This window comes from Falco cherrug, chromosome 7 (genome assembly GCF_023634085.1).
Source record: "Falco cherrug isolate bFalChe1 chromosome 7, bFalChe1.pri, whole genome shotgun sequence".
Classification (NCBI taxonomy): Eukaryota; Metazoa; Chordata; class Aves; order Falconiformes; family Falconidae; genus Falco; species Falco cherrug.
The window spans coordinates 38,794,288-38,809,208 of record NC_073703.1 but is presented as its reverse complement, the minus strand read 5'-3'; the positions used below and the strand labels follow the sequence as shown (position 1 = coordinate 38,809,208).

At 49.0% G+C, this 14,921-nt stretch overlaps 1 protein-coding gene across 4 annotated transcripts in view; it reads right to left on the bottom strand.

The window, feature by feature from the left end:
• The window catches only part of BCL11B (BCL11 transcription factor B), a 97,087-nt gene extending 95,155 nt beyond the window's left edge, over positions 1-1,932 (bottom strand). For 2 of the 4 annotated variants that reach the window (XM_027804923.2, XM_055716499.1), the window contains exon 1: positions 950-1,929. In XM_027804923.2, the coding sequence (XP_027660724.2) occupies positions 950-1,007 (58 nt within the window). In that variant the 5' untranslated portion in view covers positions 1,008-1,929. Of the gene's footprint in view, positions 1-949 lie in introns of all 4 variants that reach the window. The other 2 variants (XM_055716496.1, XM_055716498.1) reach the window with 2 other exon arrangements.
• Positions 1,933-14,921: the final 12,989 nt, after the last annotated feature.

Here is a 14,921-nt window from a genome sequence, read left to right as displayed (position 1 = left end):
AGTGCAGCCTCTGCTCCCTGCCCGGGCACCCGAGCCGGTGCCGCTGCCCGGCATTTCGTGCCCTCCAGCCCCGTCCCCCGCCTTAGCTCTCTCCGCGTCCCCCGCCACCGATAGACACCCCCGTCCGTCCCCAGCCCTCTGCAGCCTTGCCTCTAGCCCCAACCGAGTTCATCCTGCCTTCCCTTCCCCTCTTGGAGGAGAGTTATCTCCCCCCGCCGGCGATGCACCTGGGGCGGGCAGGGTGCAGCCTGCCCATCTACCTGCCCCGCGCCCCCGCGCCGGGGGGCTCGGCGCCCGCCGCTGCCGGCCCGCCTGCCCCGGCCGGCCCACTGCCTCCGTGTGCTTCCCGTTAAGTCCCCCCCTGGCCGCTCCGCTTTCCCCCCCTTGCTACCCACCTCGGTCCGCACCCCCCCCCCCCCCCCCCCCCCCGTACACACACCTCCCGGCCGGGCTGTCACGCCGAGGCAAGGCGCTTAGCCAACTTTTCCCACCGCTCCGCGCTGCCCCCGGAGCAGGGAACGAAGAGCAGGGCCGGGGGCGAGCGGCGGAGCCCCGCGGGGTGGCCCGGCCCGGCGCGCCCCTCTCCGCCGCCCCCCGCGCCCGCTCCCGGGGGAGCCCCGCGCCCCCCGCGCCGCGCCGCGCTCTCCCCGCCGGCAGCGCCTTCCCCGCTCCACGCCGCCCGCCTGCCCGCCCGCCTCACCTCCGCACCGCTGCAAAAACGCACAGCAAACTTCGGGCTTCTCCCCCCCTCCACCCCCAGCCCATCCCCCAGCCACACACCCCCCTCCCCTCTTTAATTCCCTTCTCCTCTCCCTCTCTCTGAAGTCATTTACCAGCTTTGGTTGCTCCTGGAGTCTCCCCCCCCCCCCACCCCCCCCCAACCGCTTCCTCCCCTTCCCTAATTTTGCTCCTCGATTTCGGCTCGGTTTGGTTCCAAGTTCAAACTTACGTGTGATAATCTCTCTTTGTGACAAGTGCTGCGGGTTTCCCTGCTTGCGACGGGACATTGCCCTGGCATTTACACTGGCATCGCCTGGAGAGCTGCACTGGTTTGGGGGGATGTGCTGGGGGGGCGATCCTCCTCCTCTTTTTTTTTTTTTTTTTTCCTCTTTCTTCTTCTTCTTCTTTATCGAGTTCTTCTTCTTTCAAAAAAAAAAAAAGAAAGAAAAGGAAAAAAAGCCTCCTTTTTGTTGCTGCTGTGGTGCACTGGATGGGATCCCCTCTCAATTAAAAATCATCATCATCAGGAAAAGCTCTTTCTCGCTCTTTTTTCTCTCTCTTTCACACACTCTGTCTTTTCTCCACTGCTTCTGCCACTTGGACTTCCAGATCTCTTCTTGAACTTAGGAGGATATGCACCGCCAGTGACACTTTTCTCTTTCCCTCTTTCCAGAGTGCTTGGCAAATTGGCAAGTGCGCTTTTCCACCAGGAGGGTAAAAAAAAAAAAAAAAAAAAAAAAAAAAAAAAAAAGAGAGAGAGAGAAAATAAAACAAAATAAAGAAAAAAAAGCAGAAATATAAAAAAAAGTACTAGAATTGGGATTGGCCCCACACAAAAAAAAAATGCCAAAAAAAATGTTTTTCAGAGATTGACCCTTGCTGGGTAGATATATAGAGAGAATTTTTTTGAAAAGGGGTAGCCAAAACTGTGTCTCCTCTTTCCCAGTTCAAGTGGCACTGCTTTGCCCTGGTGCTTTTGGATTGCCAGTGCTCCTGCACCACTTTGCACTCTTCCCCCCTCGCCTGGCACTGGGACTGGAAGGAAGGAAGCCCCCAGTGCAGCTGGGCTGGTGCTGGCTATTACTATTATATATTGCAATGTGAAGATGGCGGAGTCCTGGTTCTCTGGGAGCGCTCTGTCTCTCTATGGCTGGGGCTGCCTCTGTACAATGGGATAAAATTCAAGTTCAAGTGCGGACGTGACGTTTAATCTGCACTAGAGACAAAAAGACCCAGAGAGTAGGAGCACTGGGGGCGACTAGCGGTGGCTTTTTAACATTGTACCCTGCAAGAGAACAAGAAACGCCACTCGCACACACCGCACACACCCGCACTCACACACACTCGCGCACACCCGCTCGCACGCAGCCTACAGCGCAGCGGGGCTGGGGACCGCGCCGGGCTTTGTGCAGCGCCGCGTTCCCGGGGACGCGGGGTGCCGGCGGCGGGGGGAGCGGGGGCAGGCATGGATCCGCATCCTCACGCACGGCCAAACTTCCCCGAGCCCGGCGCCGGCCGCGGCGGGGGCGGCTGGGGCGGGGGCGGCGGGGCGGCCCGGCCGCGCTCGGGGCCGGAGCGGCTGCCGGGGCCCGCGCTGCGCCGCGCCGGGCTCCGCGGCCGAAGGCGGCGCGGGCGGGAGGCTGCGGCGCGCTGCCCGCCGGTGCCGCCGCCTCGCCGTTACTCATCGCGGCTCCGCCGGCCAGGCTCGGCGCTGGGTCGTGCTCCCCGCCGTCCGCGCCCGGCGGCGGCGGCTCCCGAGGGGTCTCGGGCTGCTCTTCCCTCCAGGCGCCGCCGCAGCAGCTCCTCGGCGGCGAGCACGTCCCCCCTGCATTTCTTTCAAACAGTTTTACAACAACACAAATATCTGTGTGGGCTGGGGAGAGGTTTTTTTTTTTCTCCCTCCTCTCTCCCTACCCGAAGTGTGATGGTAGCGGGACACGCGCGCACACCCGATCCGCACACGCACACACGCTCCGACCTTCTTCTCCCACCCCCCTACCCCCCTTCCCTTAAAATCCTGGCAGAGAAGATTTTTCCTTGGAGGAATTAAGTCTCAGCCACGAATCGAGAGACGCCGGGCTCCCAGGGACTGCAGCTCGGTGCACTTGTCCTCCTATTTCACACGCAGGTAAATGCTCACAACTGCGTGCGCTTCTAACTTAGGAGATTCTTGGAAACCAACTTTTCCCCTCTGCCTCCGCTCTCCCAGCTCATCTCCTGCGATTATTTTTTCCTCTCTCCGTCTCTCCCCCCAGACAAGGAAGCTGTTCGGTGCAAACAGCTTTTCAGCACCAGGTGTGGACAGGGCGAGGGGAATGGAGAGGAGGGGGAGGGCTGGGGGCTCGGAGGCAGATGGAGCAGAAACCCAAGAAACCCAGCCTCCATTCGGAGTACGCCAGGAGAGCTGCTCTGCAGTCGTGTCATTCACTTTCCACGTTAAATGAATATTTTTTGTATTAAATCGCCTGAAAGCTTTGAGGGGGACCAGAATTCATCTCGGTGCCCTTAATCAGCTTTGTGAGAAATTTGGCTAAACAGCATCGCTCTCGCCTCCTCCACTAAAACTGCCTTTCCCTCCCTACACCCGCCCGACCGCTCCCAGCTCGCGTTTCGGCGCTGCCAGACCCCGGCCCCCCGCAGCCCGGCCCGACGGCGCGCCCAGGGCAGCGGCCCCCCCTGGTCCGCGGCCGGGCGGTGGGCGCCGGGCCAGCCTGGCAGTGCCCTCCTCTGCCCCGGCTCTGCCTTCCTCCGCCTCTGTTAACGCACGGCAAATACGCAAAAGACATTTAACGGCGCTTAAGCCGTTTAGATTCTTTGCCGTGCGTGTTCTGGTTTGTTTAGCCGGGTCCTGCAAAGGAAAATGAGCGCGGCGATGGCAGGGGCTCCGCGCCGCCGGGCAGGCGAAGGGCAGGCGCCGCGGGTCGGCATGAGGCACCCTCGGGGGGGCGGAGGGAAGGGGCTCCCCTTCGCTGGCCCCCGCACCCGCGGGGAAGGGGGTCCGGGCAGGCCGGCGGGGACGGGGCTGCCCTTGCCCCCCTGCCCGCTTTGATCCCTCCTCCACTCCCGGCTGGCGAGGCCACAAAAAGTGGCCGTGCCCGCCGGGCGAAGCGCGGCCCGACCCCGGGGCCGCTCCGCGGGGCTGCGGCCCTGGTGGCGGGGAATGTGGGGGGGTCACTTTCCACCCACGGGGGTGCAAAGTCCGGCTCGCAGCGGCTGCGGCCCTTTCTCGGCGAGCTGCAGGAAGCTGCACCCCTTCGGAGCGCAGCTTATCGGGAAGTTACTGGGCATCATCTATTGATTAACCAGTGTCTTCCAGTGGGCACTGAGCGCGGCAGATAAGGGCCGGCAATGATTGACCAGGCGGCCGCCCCGCCGGCCTGGGGCGGCAGGGCCGCCGGAGCCCCACGGCCGCCCTCACCGCCTGGCCGGCTGCGGGCAGGGCTGCGGGGGCTGAGCCCCCAGCCTGCCTCCCCCCCTCCGAAAATACATCCCGGTGGGGAGGGGGGGGAGAAATTCCAAAGTGATTTCTCAGTCTCCTCTTTCCTCCCTTGTCTGGCACTTGTGATCATTAGCACTGAAAGCTGTTAATGTCTTGTCTCACAGCTCCCCCTTTAGTCTCTCTGCTCTCCCTGTCTCGCGTTCAAAGCCAGATCAATAGCAAGCTCCTTCTAACCTTGACCTATCCCTCGACCCGCCTCCATCTGCAGCTGGCCCCGCGCTTGTCTCTCCTCTCCCCGCCCCCCCGCCCCCGGCGCAGCCGGTGGTAGCAGCCCCGCAAGAGGGGCCGGGGTCCCCGGGGGCTGCCCGGGCGGCAGCGGCGGCCCCCGACATCGCCCCGCTTTGTCCCGGGCTGCCGCCGAGCGCCCCCCCGGCCCAGCGCCGGCCCCGCCGCCTGCAAACCTGGGGCCGCGTAACAACCGCAGCAAAAACCGCGACCAACCACGCAAAAAATATCCCCCGAAAGAAAGGAAAAAACAGGCGAAACGGGAGCATAACCTGCAACAAGAGCACAAGCTTTTTTTGCTAGCTGTGAAGACGCTATAATCCCCTGGTTTAAATTAGGGGGGAGAGTCTTGCACAAAATAACTTGTATCAAGGTAATAATCTTTCCTGTCTTCATAATATCCAGGGATTTGAGGAGTTCTCATCTAGAAACACTGTCCTTACCACAGGGGAAAACAAGCTAATATAATGTTAAGTATTCAGTTTTATCCTACATACAACAAGGCATGATGAGTCAAGAACTCTCCGCACACACATGTTCAGCTTCTGGGTTTCTTTTTTATCATTTTTTTTCAATCGTGCAAAGTCTTTAGCTAAAATTTGGCATGGATATAGATACATAAATAACAGTGGCTTCAGTGTAAAGAGGGAGTCCCAATATCCTCACAGAGGATAAGCCTGATGTGTCACTTGGACACATTTCGAATGAATTTCCACTTTCTCCCCATTTGCTCAAATAACTTTTCAGTGCAAGAAAAATTGGAGCTGCAAATTCTGTGTGATGTGATTTTAGTTTTTTCCCAGTCTTTACTGAGAAAGCTCATGCTAAGTTAGAAGTAAATTGGTTTTGATACAGATCTGGGAGTTGGGGGGGGGTGGGGGGAAGAGAAGGAAGGAAGGGAGGGAAGGAAGAGAGGAGGAAGGAAGGAAGGGAGGGAGGAAGGAAGGGAGGAAGGAAGGAAGGAAGGGAGGAAGGAAGGAACGACGTTTGAGACAATCTTGACATAAATGAGGCTGCTGTCCTCATTCTCTTTGAATCTTTAAATGTTGCTGCTTGGGCAGAAAAAAAAAATAAACACAGGGCGTTGATCTGATCAGCTTAGCCGCTCCACCTTGTGAAAAGACACAGAAACACAGGATCTAACCAGATCATATTTACATACATATTAATAAAGCTCCCGAGGTGGCAGTTCAGCCTTCACATACAGTGCAAGGATCTCTGCGAGTTCTCATTTTAGACCCATAAAAAAAGATAAAAAGAGGTCTTTTGGGCTTCCCTGAATATTTTTCTGCAGCGGTTTTATATCATTTCTGAAAATTACATAGTTAAGTGGCATCAAATTTCTGGGTGATATAATAACTCAAAATGTGTGATTTTTTTGTATCAAATCACTTTGCAGCCATAAACAGAGCTTCAGAACCTCAATCAGAGGAATGATTTGGTGGGGTTTTTCATTTATGGCAAACAGTAAAATTGTTCTTGTTATCTATTCAAATATATATAAATTGCAACGTTCATCCACTTGATTTTCTTTTCCATGACACCAGCCTATTTGAGGGTTCAGTGAAATGAAGGCTTAAGAGGATAATGTGTTATCCCCTGTCCCATTCCCAAGACTTCTTGGAGAGAGCAAAAGCAATGCAGATTTTGCTGTGTTTTCAAGACGTTTGGTGTCCCCTTATTTTTGGCATCTGTCTCTTGCAGTTGTTTCCAGGAGTGAATTTAGAAAATGAGATTTTCTCAACATTTACATCCTAAACCTTCCCTGGAGTCCCCTGCTCAGTCTATGGTCTGTGGGGTTCTTTGAGCTTTTTTTTTTTTTTTTTTCTGGTTTTTTTTTTTTCCCTGCAGCGCCTCTCGTTTTCCCAACTCTTTCCAAACGTGCTAGGTAACAGTACAAATGATGGGGCCCAGTTTTCTCCCACACCTTTTTCAATTAAAACAAAATCAAAACAATACCTCTGCCCCCACCCAAAAAAATAAAATAATGGAACCAGTAAGCCAGAGCAGAAGAAAAACTATTTTTTTTTCTTAATCAAATAAAATGCAGTATTTGGCCCTGTATTTTCCTTCTTCAGTTTAAAGGGTGCATTCCTAAAGGCAGAATTTGGTCTGTTTAAGCTTCAGACTTTCCAACAGTAGAGATTCAGTTGTGTCCCCACTGAAATCATTTGCAGGACCCTCAGGGACTGCAGTGAGAGCAAGACCTGCCCCTACATTTGTAACTTGAGGGTCTTTCTAAAAGCCAGATCATTCTCTCCAGCACCTTCTCTTATCCTGCAAAGGTCTGCCTGCATCTGCGTGCACATGCAGGCAAAAGCAGAGGGGAACACACTTTCCAAGCATCCAAAGTAAGTAAGAGTCAAGCATCCCATCTGCTATATATGTTCTGTCCCACTATGAATGTCATTTGGACATACATGTTACGCCCAGGTTAGGACTGTTATTTGGAGGGAAAAAAGAAAAAGAAAAAGAGAAAAAAAGATGGAAAAAATCCACTGTTGCTGGGGAGGCTTTTTTTAAAAAAGCTGGCACATCTTCCCCAACAACTTCAATCCAAGGATTGTTTGTGTCTTTGGAAAACAAATGCCATCATTGCTTGGTGCAATAAACTGAGTTTTGTGAACCAGCACTAGTTTTGCTGTTAAAAAAAAATCCCTGAAAAACTCCTAGAATTTGAGGGATATTTTTGTCTGAAGAGGTACTTATAAAGCTTGCTCCATTATGGAAATGCATAACTTTGTCAAAAGAAAGAGAGAGAGATTCATGTGCAACTTGGTTTGCATGTGGAGGGAACAAAGAACCCCTCCTCTCTCCACAGATGCTCCTCAGAACTTAACCTGAAATTTGGGATCCATACAGCTCTCCTCTGCTTTCAAGTGCAAGTTTCAACCAATTTCTTCTCTTTCCCTTCTCAGATGATTTTAAGAGGATTTGAAATCTTTGGATTGTTTAAATAACAAAGGCCTCTAAGCTCTGAATGTGGCAATGAAATCTTCAGCTTGAACTCGTGACAGAAACGTTCCAGCCTGTCTCTTGTGAATCATGAAAATCTGAGTCTGAACAGCAGAAGAGAATGTCACCTCACTCATTCTTGTTCTTTATCCCTCTGTGTTCTTCCTATTTTATTTTATCTAAATAAGGTATATCCATAGTAACGTATTAGCATTGTAATTATTATTTTTTATTATTTTAACTTGGCCAATGGAACTCAAACAGGGAAATTCATCAGTTTCTAGGTTCAGTACCAGCCTCTGCAGTTTCATTATTCCTGTTGACAATTACGGATCGCAGAAGTGCAGATGCCTGGCCGGGGAGTGCTTGTGTATTGCACCCAAATTACACATTCCTGTTCATAAAGAGTGGAGCAAAGTATGAATGTGAACGTCATTGCTTGTGTCTCAGGCAACTACTCACATCTTAATTGAAAATGATCAAATAACAGCATTCCCTTCAACAAACAAACGACATTGTATTGCCACACTCATTGAAGTTGGTTGAGCTGAAAAGCCAGGGGCAACAGCTGGTATTGGCCATTACATGCACGCCCCAGACCTGGATTGTGTTTCCTTCCAGCTCGGTTCCTTCAAGGATGCTGCTCCTGACTCCAGGATCGCACACACCACTTGTTCACATGCCCAGTTTTGATTTTGCCTTCTCAGGCACCACACTTCTGCTTCTGCTTCCCCATGTGAGCTGCAGGTCGGTGCCACGATGATAGATCTGTTGTAGCTCTCGCCTCCCTTTGAAATGTAATTTAGGATGATCAGGCCACTTCAGTGCTGGGTGGACCAGAGATTTGATAGCACCCTAGTCAAAGGCCACAGAGATGCTAAGCATCTACAGAGCAGCGAACAAGTCTTTTCTGAGCCAACTGTTCCACCTGGACCCCACAACAAATTATTGTTTTCAATTACCACCTGTATACTCCTTCCCATGCAACTTATTGATGTAAAATTACAACAACACTGGTATAAATAAGTTATGCTGCGGTTGTAAAATGGAAGAAATTTTGTTGTAGCAATTATGTTCAGCAAGATGACAAAATAAATTTCCAGTGCTGTGCTTGCAGTAACCTGGGGAATTTAAACCTCATAATTTCCATTCATTTCAGATAATTTGGAGTAATTTCTATATGTAATAACTTTGTAATGAAAAACACAGCGGTACTGAAGTGATTTCAACTCTTTTTTTTTTCCTATGGTATACATGGCACAAAATAAATAATAAAAATAATATTTCCTTTTTGTATGTGTTCGGTAATTCTTTCAGCAAAATCATAAACTAATACCAGGACTAAATCTCTGTCCATGAAATGAAAAATAAATTGAGTTAAAGAAAGTGAAAAAGTATGAGAGGCCTTGGATGTTTTATTGTGACTTTATTAAATTGTATCATCTCTATGCTCTATGGTATCCCCAGGGGTTACTGTTCTGGGGAAGGGCAGAGAGAGCTAGATAGGTACATGTCCCCAGATCAAAAGCAGAGATGGCTGGAGTAAATTCATAAGAAAGTGTTTAATTCAACCCTTTAATTTTTAAAATGGAGACTGGAAGTAATAATAAAAAAATTATAAATGAGAGAGGTGTGGGACAGTACAGGACAAAAGGCACAAGTCGCTTTGGGGCACCGATTTTCATTAGTGTATTTGGTGGTAAGTTACTTAGAGACTGTAAACATGTGTAATCACAGAATATGTTCCAATACAAGGGAATAGCATTTAATTAAAGATAAGAAAGAGTACTGTACATCACTGAAAAGCTGTATCTGTGTCCTACTTACCATCACAACACAAGGCTATTACTACACAATAAACAAGAAATCATGTGCCCTGCTTTGTGGAAAACAGCGATTTCCTTGGGAAAAATAATAATACAATACCAATAATACTATTTTTGCATTTATGTCTCACTTGCATCTCCAGGTGATTCATAAAGGTGGATAACGATTGAGATACTTCTAGTAATGAGCAAAAAAAGGCATAAAAGGTGTTACTATAACCTTGAAGGGTTACCCAGCCAAGCTGTGGGACAGAAGCAAGAGTGCAAGATTAAAAAGTCCAAAAGCCAGTTCCCTTTAACCGCTAAAAATCCGTCTCCCAATAGTACCTCTATCTCTTTTCTTCAACAAGAGCAATATTAAAATATCATGTTATTACTCAGTATTAGGCTACCGAGCTGTACAAGGAGAGGGTCAGTCTGAGTAAGTTCCCCCAATGTCACGTGTGGATGGTACTCGAGGTTTGTGCCTAACCCTGCACACCATGAACCTGCAGGGTCTCACTCCCTTGCTGGCTGCCCCACGGCCTCAGCTGTAACCCAGGCTGCCTGAAGACAACATGAAATGCAAGAGGACTGAAGATTTATGACAGCCCACTGGAAATATTGTCCAGAGATCATACAGCAGCAGTGTGGGAATAACCAGAACCACTGTCTGCTCAGTGGGGAGGAAAGAAAAAGGCAGTATAGAAAAAACTGATTTTGAAGGGGATGCATCAAGCCACAGGAAAAAAAAAAATGCACAGATTCTCAGTTTGGGGCTTACCAGCTACCGAAATCAGTGGTCCTTACGTGCCTAAACAATTCTTGAGGCTCTGTTGCCAATTTGATCAGGTCAGGATTTGCCACACAAGTTTGTGTCTCAGATCACCAGGATATGTGGGTCCAGAGGCCATACTCCAGCAGATACTTTGGACAATTCAGATCTAGAAACACAAGAGGAAATGTAAGGGAGGTAAAAGTCAGCCACAGTACAACAGCACACAGCAGCTGGCACCAAGGTTTTAAAAATACAGATTCCCATCCCCAACCTTCACACTAAAGAAATGGAAACAAAGTTCTAAAAGCTAGAAGCAGGTAGAGGTCAACAGCAACATGTAGTGGCAGGGAGCTGAAAAACTCTGATCCCTTCATCAAAAGCAGCCTCAAAAGTAAGGACCAAAATAGAACCCACTTGTGGTTGTGAAGTTGAGGGGCTACATTTGAATAGTGACTCCTGTGTCTCTGTGTAATGGTGTTGCAGCTACTGAGAAGAGGGAGCAGGCTGCCGCTGCTCAGAGCCTCGGTACCAAAGCACAGGAATGTTTTTGGAAATCTGTTTTTTAAACACACATATATATATATATGTATGTGTGTGTGTGTGTCTATATATATGTGTGTCTATTCTGCTTTTTATGAATTTTCTAATCCCCCTTCAGAATTACAGGTAATTGCACCGCTTTCCACTAACTTGCTCAAAAATTCAATAGATGCCTTCCCAAATATAATTTTTTAAGAGAGCAAGTTAATGCCTATAAGGAAAGCAAACAATCATCTACTGAAGTACATACCTAAATCCTTCTGAGTCAAGTTAAGACAAATCTTTCCAAATGGCAATGTCCTTGTGTATCAACCACCATTCAAAGCCTGACCCTTTCTGAGCCTTTCCTGCTAGAAAGGGTGTCTTATATTGAAACTTAGCTGGAACAGGGCACAAGTGGATTTTATTTGCTTTACTGAATCTATGTAGATGAGGTCAGCCTCTAATCTGATATCTAAAAAAAAACCCAAAAACACCACGCTATCTCTTCTGTATTCAGATTTTGAGATACTGAGCTTAAACTAGCTATTTAGAAGGAAAAGTATACCAGGAGGGGGAAGGAAAGAGAGATGAAGACAAAAGTAGGTGTCACTTTAAGTATATTATTAAGTCCTCTTGCTTTTTATATTATAGATGTGTTTGCAGAATCAAGGCCTTAGACTAAAGGACACCCAAGGCCACGTTTGCCTATATGCACAGCGATGAGCACACTCCCAGCTTTTGCCATGCAAAGGAGCACATCGAATAAGAATAAAACAATGCCAACAAAATCCCCCTCACCCCATGCGCAAATTAAATTCATGATGAGCAGGCCTGAGGGAGGGAAGCAGCAGTGGAGGCCTGGCATGCCATGTTAAACTGAATCTCCCTTCTGCCTACTCCTCCACCTCTTTCTTTTCCTCCTCCTCGCCATGTGGCATCCTACTCTCCTGCTGCTTGCCTGCTACGCCTCTGCATCCCCTCCGTGAAGCACCGTACGGTAGCAGTAGCAGCAGCAGGAGCACGCTGCCAGTCCCTGCCTAATCATCCCCACCGTGCTGTCCAGGGAGACCTGCTCACCCCCTCAGCCTCCTGTCCCACCGACCATCACGCAACTAATTGAGGGAAGTCAGGCGCTAGCACTGCAGCAGGGACACTTGGGTGCCTTCTGGCCTTGCTGCGGTTGAGGGCACAAGCATTAGGCAGCTGACAGATATTCTCCCCTTGCAAAGACCCCACACCAAGCCTGTTGCTGCTGCCACACCTGCAGTTTATCAGGCAATCTGGAAAGGGAATCTCAAGCAGCCTCCATGAGGCACTTGGACCTACTATCCCCTGTCCTCTGCAGCAGCAGATATTGGGATATTGAGCTGTTCTGCACCCTTTTTCAGGATGAAACCTCACAGACACGCTCCTCAGGTGGGTTTTACTGTGGTTGACCCCATGCCAGTCACCCATGGCGATGGCTGCTGCTTTATCACTCTCTATCGCAGCCACGCCTCTTGGACAGTTCCTGGTGGTGGTGGGTGAACTTCGCTGAACTTCCCCTTTGGCTGCGGGGAAAGATGAAGGAGGAACCATGGGACTAGCAGGAGGAGCCATGGGGTGCTCCAGACCACAGCTACAGGCCAGCAATACCAGTGATAATATTTTTACCACTGACAAACTAAGAGACACCTTATCTCTGAACCGAAGTACAGCATATCTGTTTGCTGCAGGCTGGACATTGTTCTGAGATGACCAACCCATGCAAATCAATTTACGGTTTCAGTGTGATACATTCTGCTGATATTATAAAGGGTATAAAATATGAACACAGTAAAACCATCGTGCCTAAAAGCCTCTCTGTACGTTAACTTTCCCCAGACAAAACCTGCAAACATTCTCACCCCTGTACATGCACCTTCTTCGTGTTCGCAGGAGGTGTTCAAACATGCTGAGGGGTGGGCATGCCTGTGGGCTCTCTGCACAGACAGCTTCTGCCTGTAATACAGCCCTGCTGGGCAAACACTGCTCTTCCCAGTGCAGGGATGGACAATCCTGCTGGAGACACTGGGCTTACAAGCCACAAAGCCTTCTAGACTCACAGTGCTGCGCTGTGAGACCTTACAGACTTAGCTTAGCAGTGGGTTGGGGATGGCTTCTTTGTATGACACAAACCTGCCCTAGAAGCTGTAGCCGTAGCCCTGCTACTGTTTTGTTACTGCCACCTTCAGATTTTATTAAGATTTGGGCATTTTTTTTTTTTGTGGAAAAAAAAGTTCACAGCTAAAAAAAGGGCTTTTCCTAACTGCAGAGGGGGGAAAAAAAAAAAAACCACAAACCAAAAAACCACAAACCCTAAATGTGCCAAAAGCCCAAACTGTGCCAACCAAAAGGCTCAGCATTCCACAGAAAAAAAGGACACTTCACTAAGCACAATAAAAGGAACTAAAACAGCAAATGCTTCTTCAGTCACATGCACAGCACTCAGGCTTACCTCATGAATCCTAAGTGCCTGTGGTTATCATCTTGCTCTTCTGTATCAGCTCAGGCTTCGTGTGCTTTCAAAAGCATGAACCCTGAAACCATTCCCCCACTGGCCAACATCCACCAGGACAGAAACCTGCTGGGAGGCTTTAGCTGACCAGAAACCATCTTCTGGGGCACTGCAATTAGGAGTGCAGTAATGAAGCTGCAGTAAAAGCCTGATGGGTTGCATGAGAGGTCAAACTTTAGCCATGCTCCTCTCACCTGGCAGTGTTCAGAGGGTGAGCTTCAGTGCAGGAAGGCAGATGGGAGGCCCAAGGCTGGCCTGGCACAGCCTGGCGTTGACCTGGTTTTGGCTTCTCCAGCTGCTTGCATTGCCCAGTGCTGGGCAGAAACATCTGCTGCTCCCTGATGCAGAATACCTGTGCTTGGGTGCTGCTGGTGTCACTTGGATTTAGCCTTGTGTCACCACAGGCATATTCGCATATGCCTGAGGTCTTAATTTTTCTGATGAATACGGTGAAACATTTGGATTCCCCAAGGAGGCTCATTTGGGACATTTGGTATTCAAACTGCATGTCTCTGGGGCATGTGCCATTCAAACCTTTCAACTTTCAGAGATCTGCCCATTGCTCTTGAGTACATGGATTAGTTGGTTTGAAGGCCAGAGGCCACCTGCATAACGCAGGCAGCAGAACCTCACCCAGGCTTTGGAGCAACCAAACCCACATCTCCCATTTCAATTGTAGAAAGCCACCCAGTCTTGAATTAAGGACAAGCCCACAACAGTCCTAAGTGAATTGTTTCAATAATGTATTGTTTCTCCTAGTAAAAAGCCAATGCACTTTATTGCCAACCTGAATTTTTCCAGCTTCAGCTTCCAACTGACATGATGTTGCTAACTGATCCATTCTAGGACAGAGAACTGAATCCTTTTCCCAATACTGCTCATTCCTGATTTCTGTCACAAAATTTCTGCTTTCTCACCTATACACAGTTGTAGTCCCTCAATAAAAGGTGCAGAATCAGGAATCCAAATCACCTCCTTAGCTCTTTTCTAAACTTTTTCCAGCACTCACAAAATTACACAAGACTTCCTTTACAGTGTTAAAAAGAAACAAAGCTGGTGTTCTCACCTCGTTTGCAGAGCCAAAAAAAATCAGTCATCAGGAACCAAAATAGATTATTGTGCATAACAGACCTAGAGAGCTGCTTGTGTTTATTTAAGTGGACCAGTGAAGAAAGGACATTCAAAGCCCATTTTAGAACCAGAGCTGTGCTATAACCAGTCTGCATCAAAGGCAGATTTACTGAGGAGGATGAAAAGGCTCAACCCTCGTCCTCCCTAATTAGCTCTAATCAGTGAGAGATATTCCTGCCACAGGCTAAGGGAATTGCCACATCATTGCAGAGCCCTCATATCCTTATCACTGCTCTCTCACACCCTGGTAGTTTCACTGTTTTTACCCTTGTCCTCCTTCTCCTTTGGTTATTATCTTCACTTTGCTTCAAACCAGAGGATGCCCAGAATTTTTCTGTTTCTACTGAAACAGATATCAGCCAGGAACTTCTGCCTTTTGAAGACTCCACTGAGGTATTAATCACATTTTAAGGGACACATACACCTTTCAAAAACTTGCTGGCCAAAACAGGAGGCTGAGACTCATGAGAGGCAGGTGCACTTACTTACAACCACTATCAGCATCAGCATCCAGCTTAACCAGCTTCTCCTTTCTCCCCCTCCCTTAGATCCCAGCTTAAATATTACTTGGAGGAGAATGAAGTGACTGTCCTCAGTACGCAAGAAAATGGTTTGTGCTGTGTAAGCACTTTCTGCAAGGGATTGTCTTCTTGGATTTTGCTTGTACTTTGCCAGCACAAAAAAAATCTGCAATTCCCCATTGAAAAATATGGTGAAGCAAAACCTTTCAAAGAGAATTAAACACTGTAA